At 42.1% G+C, this 7,923-nt stretch overlaps 1 protein-coding gene across 1 annotated transcript in view; it reads left to right on the top strand.

Annotated features, from left to right (window-relative positions):
- The first annotated feature begins 2,220 nt into the window (after positions 1 to 2,220).
- The window catches only part of KPNA4 (karyopherin subunit alpha 4), a 33,262-nt gene continuing 27,559 nt past the window's right edge, over positions 2,221 to 7,923 (top strand). The window contains 2 exon segments of the mRNA XM_032224802.1: positions 2,221 to 2,641; positions 2,643 to 2,660. Coding sequence (XP_032080693.1) covers positions 2,591 to 2,641; positions 2,643 to 2,660 — 69 coding nt within the window. The 5' untranslated portion in view covers positions 2,221 to 2,590.

Raw genomic sequence — 7,923 nt, 5'->3', positions numbered from 1 at the left:
GTGTTTTTCAATTGGCTTCTCTTTGGATACAATGATACAAGTTTCTCCCTCCCTCCCTCAAAACTGGAAAAATGTGAGATTAAAAATCTTGCATAGAAGTCTCTTCCACCTTGCATTGGAATTTCCAGATTTTAATAGATGTTACTGTACATCCAAAATTAAGTCAACGATAAAATTACACAAATAGTAACACAGCAATTAATTATTAATTCCAGAGATGTAAACATGTTTAATTAGAATGTATATTTAACAGTGAGTTGTAAAATCCTTAATTCAGACACATTATAAATAATGTATGGCTAAGTAGAGGAAAACAAAGTTCTGTTTGTTATGGCTGAGTAGGCTGAAGTCAAAGTACTTTTTCTCTTGCATGCCTTCTAGCTGATGCTTGCTATTGGCTCTCTGAAAAAAGCTTTCTACCAAAGAGGCTATGGATGGACGTTTTACAAAGAAAGACGTCCTATAGATTGGATTGGACTGGTTTATATTATTACATTATTTCTATGTGACGAATACATGGCTGACACACAAAACTAGTCTTAAGAATTTGTTTAGAAACTAATAGAAAACACACTTTTCAAACAGAAAAAAGTATATACTTTATTTAATAATGTTATATTGGAAATGCCCCAATATATTTCTATCCTAGAACTAAAACAGGCTAAATTTGTTTAATTGTCTAGAATGGTATTTTCTACAAAGACTTGAATAAATCCCACAAGAGATTAAAGGGTAAAAATTATTGCAGGCATTCAGCCATTTGCTTCCATTTCAACACTGCTTATCCCGTTATTGGCTGCACAAGACTGTAGAGATGCTAGAAAATGGAAATCTACACTCATTGGGGAAAGGGAAGAAGAATGTGGCTTTTATCTGTCATCAATTTTTATAATTTTTTTTAGGAGCAACTATGCTGCCAAGGTAACTAACAATGAAAAAGATGGCAAGAGCAAACTTGAGAATCAAGGTCTCATTTGTGCAATCAAATGGCAAAACGACAATGTTTAATACAGGTTGTATTCTTCACGCTTTGTTTCTGGGTGTTCCTGAAACTTGGTTGGGACAATGCAAAGGAACCTAGTTATCTGTGGCACATGTTCATTTCACCTCAAAACAAGTGTAGATTACATGGATATACTAAACATTAATATTAAGATAAAAGTTTTTGCTTCAAGTTAAAAAGTATGAGTTTGTCTTTAGATGACAAAAAGGCATTATTCTGAACAAGTTTAAATTTCTGACCTCTAGTAAGAGAAACAGGTTCTGAGCACCCAATGGGCCCCAAATTTGAGTTTCAGAATACTACCCTAAAGCCACACAGGCCTATTAAAATGTTTTCAAAATACCAGAAAATACTACTGTTGTAACAATAGTATTAAAACCCCGGTATTACCAGTACAATTGCCACTTGTGGTATCTTCTGGCTTCCTAAATACAAAAATGAGTAACTGTTTTAAGAAATTACCACGGTAGAAGAGATGAGGAAATGTTCAAAACTATTTTTTTTAATTAAAATGTGTTAAGAAGACTTATACATGAAGTCCTAACTCCCTCTTGAGTTGCATCCGACGGCGCACTTTTTAATGCAAGCCACCGAAGTCATTTTGGGAATAAAATAGGCGGAATAAATCGATGCATTTATAAATAAGTGCAAATCTGGTATCAATAAATATCAACTTTCCGTCCGTGAGAGGAAAGCCCGTCGCCTTTACTAAAGCGCCACTAGAGTTTTCTGAACGGCCTTTCCCCCTTCTCCCCCCGTCCCCAGGCAGGGGAGGAGAGGCAACAGTCGCAGGCACTCCCGGCTCCGCCCACTTCATTGCTTTCCCTATGAAGGGGAGGCAGGAATCCATCAGGGAAGCGCGGCCGTCACTAAACGTTCTTCTGCCGCGCCTATTCGACTGAAACCTTTTTTGGATCCACGTCGGAGCCCTCGCGGTCACCCCTGCTCTTGAATGACTCTCGGGACCCCGGCCGGTCGGAGAGACGGGCGGGCGGTTCTCCCTCAACGAAAGTAATGGAAAGCTCCGCGAGCGCGCGCCAGCTCCCACCGCCTCCCTCCTTTCCTTCCGAGCGCTGCACTTTCCGCCTTCCTTTTCATTTGCGTATGTCTCTCCACCCAAGGGCCCGGCGTCCCGCCCCGCCGCGGAGGCTTAGCCAATCACAGAGTGGCGCTGGAGAGGGGAAGGCGTGGCCGTTGCCCCTCTATCCGAGAGCGAGGCTATAACCTCCTCCCCTGCTCCCCCCCGCCCGTCCCCTTCCCTCCCCTCCCCCATCTTTCTCTCGCCGCTCGCTGTCTTTGCCTTCGCTACCGGCACATTCGCCGCCCTGAGAAAGGCCCGAAAGGCAACGGGAGCGGCTTGAACAGGCAGGAAGGGCCGCAGCCGGCTTCTTAGTTTGTCATCGGGCCAGGCCGGAGCCGAAGGCGGCTCGAGGGAGGATTAGCCAGCCCGCCGCGGCGCTGAGAGAAGCCGGGGAGGGGACGGACGGACGGACGAAGTAACGACAGTAAACCCGGGGAAGAAGGGCCCGGCCGGGTCCGGGGAGGGAGAGAAGAGGACGAAGCGAGGCCGCGCTCTCGTCTCCCGCCATGGCCGACAACGAGAAGCTGGACAACCAACGGCTGAAGAACTTTAAGAACAAAGGGCCGCGACCTGGAGGTAGGCACCCCTTGGGAGGAGGAGGAGGGTCCGGAGCGGCCCGCCGATCGCGCCCAAAAGGGTCCCGGCGGGTTTGGAGGTCGGAGATCGGCTGCCCGTGGCGTCTCTGATAATCTCCCACGTTAGCGGCCAGAGGGCCGGCCGGTGGGCCGGCCTGCCTGCTTGAAGTGCCTCGAGGCGAGGCCGGAGCCTCCGCCGGAAGGAAGGGAGGAGGGGGGGGTAAAGAGAAGAAGGAGGGTGGGGTTGGCTGTGCTTCCCTCGCGAGGGACGCGTCGACACTCAACACCCTGGGCTGGGAAGGGCCGCGGCCTAGTCTGCCGCTCGGCGGCGGCGGCATGGAAAGGTTCCGTTTTTCTCGCTGGCAGAGACCAGGAAGGGGATGCCGTACTCCTTGTCTTTTCTACTTGGGGTAGGCGTGGAAAAGCCAGGCCTTATTAGACGCCCGAGACTGGAAGGCGAGGAAAGAAGGAGTCCGAAATCTGATGGAGGAAACCCCTTCCTCCACCCCCACCCCCCGCCTCAGCAGCCTGACATGGAAATGGCCTGTCAGATTGACTTGTTTTTCTCCTCTTCCCCACCTTTTCTCTCTCTCTTTCTCTCTCTCTCTTCCTGCGATCTATCTGCACCTTGCCGTGGAGAACCAGATTTGGAGCCACACAGTTGCACAAATGTCCTTCTGCCTACTACATGGTTGAAATTATTCTTTTCTTTTTTTTAAACCAAACTACTTCCTACTCTATAGTTTTCCCTGTACTGCGGTGTAAATGTAAATCAGGAGATTTTTCATTTAAAATGGGGTTCACTTTTGGTTGCATTTGCAGTTAACACTTTACAGGTATAGTGTTCCTGTGGTGAGTTTTTCAAAGTGAAATATTGAATCTTGTTCTGCGGGCCCTTAACTTTTGCAAGTATTCCTGTTCCAACCTAGCCTCAGCCTGGAAACAAATGAAATGAAATTGGCTGGTCATTCTGCATGTAAAGATACATTGACAAACATAAACAAACAAATAAATAAAATGCACAGTTTCCCAGGATTGCTAAAAAACTGCCCTTGGATATGGTCAGTGATGGAAGGCTCCATCACATATAATGTAAGCAGCTTGGTTATTGTTTTTCATTTGACTAGAAATTCTTTTAAATTGTATGAATATCATCTCAGTTTGCAGTTTCTCAGATTCCTGTCTCAAATTTTGAATTATGTCTAACTAATTTGAAAGGTGAGAATTTATAAAAGATAAATTGTCTCCTACTGACTTTGAAGAAATGTCTATATAGTTAGCAACAACATGGAATTGGTCTTATGCAATAGTTTTTCAACTTCTTTACCTAGGCAACAGCCCTACTGATGTCTCATCCAAATACTAAGCACATGCTTAGCTTTTGAGATTGGCCAGAATTATTTAGGTGCTGTATTGTAGATTCATTGATTTTCATCACAAGATGATCTAAAATATGCCTTTAACAAAGTTGGTGCCAGTATTGAATATGAAGAATAATATGAGCAACAATCTGATATAGCATGGTCATAAAGCGTTCTCTTTCAGTCTAGGATTTCATGAATTCTTGCTGCCATTTCTTACCTCCTTTATAACGTAGTATTTATCATGCATCTGAACATAATATTTTTAGATTATATGCTCTTATGTCTCGCAGATGGCTGGCAGATAAATAACCTTTTGAAAATATATTTAACATTCTGTTAGTATACCTGCTTAGCTGGCAAGAAAGTACCTTGATATGGTTTTAATTTATTTTCATTACGTATCTAATATTTCATTCCAGCTCTGCTTTGGAGAGGATTATAAGTAATAGCTTATCTCTAGTGAAAATTATAATTTCATGAAATTAACTAATTTGGTTCCATGAGTAGTGCCATATTAATTCCCTTGACTTCTGGGCTCCATCACAGAAGGGGTATATAATGCTAGGAAATGCTGTGAATTCTTGTAATTTTCGTGCATACATAGTGGATAACATTTTATGTGAGCTTTAAATTGTTTCACAAATGAGATGTGCTGAACGAACATCTGCAAAGCTTATTTTGGAAGGTTTTATTCTAAAATTAGGAAATGTTGGAATTAGTCTGTCATCCATTGTTAAGGTTTTGTTATCTACGTAATGTGAAAAATAAAAACATTGGTTTTAATTTTACTAGATGAAAAGGAATCTAATAAAATCAAGCTAGCAAATGGAAACTGAATGCATCTGAATTCTTTGTAAAGTTGAACTGACACTATGAGGTATGGCTTTGTCATTCAGGGAAAGAACTGAGATTTTTAAAGTTTTTTTTCTGGTGTTGAGATGGAACTTTTAAAATATATCGGCTGAACCGGTAGTGGTATGGTGGCCTGGGTTGCTTGAACCAGCAGTGACCCAGACCTGCCACGCCCCCAAACTGGTTCTCCGGTCGCCACCATTGCAGATGGCATCTTGGTTTTGTGTTCTGTGTATGCGCAGAACAATTTTAATTGAACTGTACATGCAGCGCATGAGTGAACTGGCAGTAAAGCCGCCCAGAACCCACCCCTGTGAGGTATGTTGTTCATTCGAAATTTTATAAGAGACAACTATGTTCATTCCTAAAGATTAGGGAGAGTAAATGAAGTTGGAATCAACAGAAGGCTGAAAATGAGGAGCACAAAAATATTTTCTGATGAAAATGTGCTTTGCTATTTGCTGCCAGTCTATTTTTTCATGCAGGAGGTTAATGAAAGGTGCGTATTTAAGGGCACCTGGGAATTCTGCTTTCCTGCTTCTGTGGAAAACAATCTTCCTTATTCCAGTGTTTCAAAATAAAAAGAATCTTCAGTACAAAGGGGATATCATTCTTGAGTCAACTTTACATTTTTGTGTCATTATCTGGCTTATGAGGTAATAGATGTATTTTATATGATAGTACATTAGACTTATGCTAATAAACAAGATGTGTTACTTTAATTATCTCTAATTTGTTTGGTATCAAATTATTTTTATGGCTCTATGGTTAAGGATTATAGGAATTGTAACCCAACATCTGGAGGATATCAGGTTTAGGCTATGTTAAACTAATTAGCTGTACAATATAGTTGAATGTTCTTTTCATAAACAGTCTTGAAAAGCTGCTTAGTAGTTGTGACTGCAAAGTAGATTTTAGAATTGTTGAGATGCATCCAATGAAATTGCTCTACGCCAGTTTATACTGTAATTCTTTAATAAATTGTGTCACAGTTGCATCATGTACCATGATAGAAATTTTACAGATGTTAAAATCATGGTTCAATTAGATGTTAGCCCCCCTTAGTAGGTTTTTATGTTGCAGGGCATTGGAGCATGGGCCATCCCCTTTTTTCCCGATTTGCAGATGAATGTGGGCAGATTAAAGGCTTATTTGAAATGCTTTGTTGTTCTAAATATCTACTATTACTTTTCTAGGGGATGCATCATTTTAAAGTTGCCGAAGATACAGACCTCTAACTAATTATAGTCACATTGAGCTATTCTGGGATATTTTTAAATCGTGTGTTCTAATAGAACTAAAAATACTGCCATCTGCAACAATTTCTTGCCTTGCTATACAGATGGTGATCGATTGACTCTTTTACTGTAATCAGATTTCATATTTACATTGTAACTTATTGGTTTGCCTTCTTGGGCAATTACCATCTTAATGTGATTGGAGAGCTCAGTACTTCATTGACCCTGAGAATGATCTTACCTGAGAACCTCAAGTCCCTCTTCCCAATAGAGGAGAGGTGCAGCTAAGGGTTATCCGCAGGAGGACTATATCCAACTCAAGGTTTAGCAATATGCGGGAAGTCTATGAAGAGGAAGTATAAAACCAAACTTAGAAGAAGCAACAGCAAAATATTTCTGTATTTTGGCAGGATAACTATATGGGCCTAGCTAACATTTTTGGACCTGATCTTATACCATATGATGAGTTTATCAGAATGGAAGAAACTGTTAACTATTCTAGTTAATGGGGAAGAATGTTAAACTTCATAAGTACACCTAGAGATGAAGATATGGCCAGAATAAACTTTCATTTTAACAGAAAAGGTACAATTGGAATATAGAATGTCATGCTCCTAAAAGAAAAATTTGGAAGTGTGAAAGCAGAAATTAAACCATCAGATTGGAAGTTCTAGAAATAGTCAATTTAAGATAATTTGCCCCTTTAAGTAGAATTTACATGCAAGAAATCCTGAAAAGTAATGGAAAGGCAGTAATATTTAAATACTTTTAAGTTTGTGCTTGGTTATATCCCTCTAAATGGCAGAGTCACACTTTTATTAGAATTCTAGTGGAGATCAGTATTGCATAGTTGGAGAAACAACAGTTTTATGACAAATTGTAAGGTGTGTTAAAAGCAATTTAAGCAAAAAAGGCTTAATGTTGCTGAAGGGTGATTGGAATACAAAAGGTGAAGAAATGGGGAAAATAAGGCAATAGGATGATTTGAATTGAGTAAATACACTATAGCAGGATACTAATAGTATACGTTTTGGTTATTACCAAAACTTAATGTATGCAACATGCAGGTGGTCCTCCAGTTGAGCCTGGCACTTAAATTTGTAATGGTGTAAAGGTTTGAGTTGAGTTTGAGTTTATTAACATTTATAGGCCGCCCTTTTCCCTGAGGGGACTCAGGGCGGCTCACATAAAACAGGAAGGGGAATACAAACAATGACGTAGACACACATAAGTAAAAATAATAGGCAACATTCATTCATCATTCGGGAGGGGCGGCTATCTTTGTCCCCAGGCCTGACGGGCTAGCCAGGTCTTAAGGGCTATGCGGAAGGCCTGGACGGTGGTGAGAGTACGAATCTCCACGGGGAGCTCGTTCCAAAGGGTCGGAGCTACTACTGAAAAGGCCCTCCTCCTTGTAGTTGCCAGCCGGCACTGGCTGGCAGATGGAATTCGGAGGAGGCCCAATCTATGAGATCTAGTTGGTCGCAGGGAGGTAATTGGCAGAAGGCGGTCTCTCAAGTACGCAGATCCTACCATGAAGGGCTTTATGGGTGACTAATAGCACCTTGAAGCGCACCCGGAGATCGACAGGTAGCCAGCGCAGCTCGCGGAGGATCGGTGTTATGTGGGTGAACCGAGGTGCACCCACAATCACTCGCGCGGCCGCGTTCTGGACTAGCTGAAGTTGCCGGATGCTCTTCAAGGGCAGCCCCATGTAGAGCACATTGCAGTATTCCAGCCTAGAGGTCACAAGGGCCCGAGTGACTGTTGTGAGAGCCTCCGATTCAGGTAGGGTCGCAACTGGCGCACC

The sequence above is a fragment of the Thamnophis elegans genome, chromosome 10 (genome assembly GCF_009769535.1).
Source record: "Thamnophis elegans isolate rThaEle1 chromosome 10, rThaEle1.pri, whole genome shotgun sequence".
Classification (NCBI taxonomy): domain Eukaryota; kingdom Metazoa; phylum Chordata; class Lepidosauria; order Squamata; family Colubridae; genus Thamnophis; species Thamnophis elegans.
This window is presented reverse-complemented; position numbering and strand designations above follow the sequence as displayed.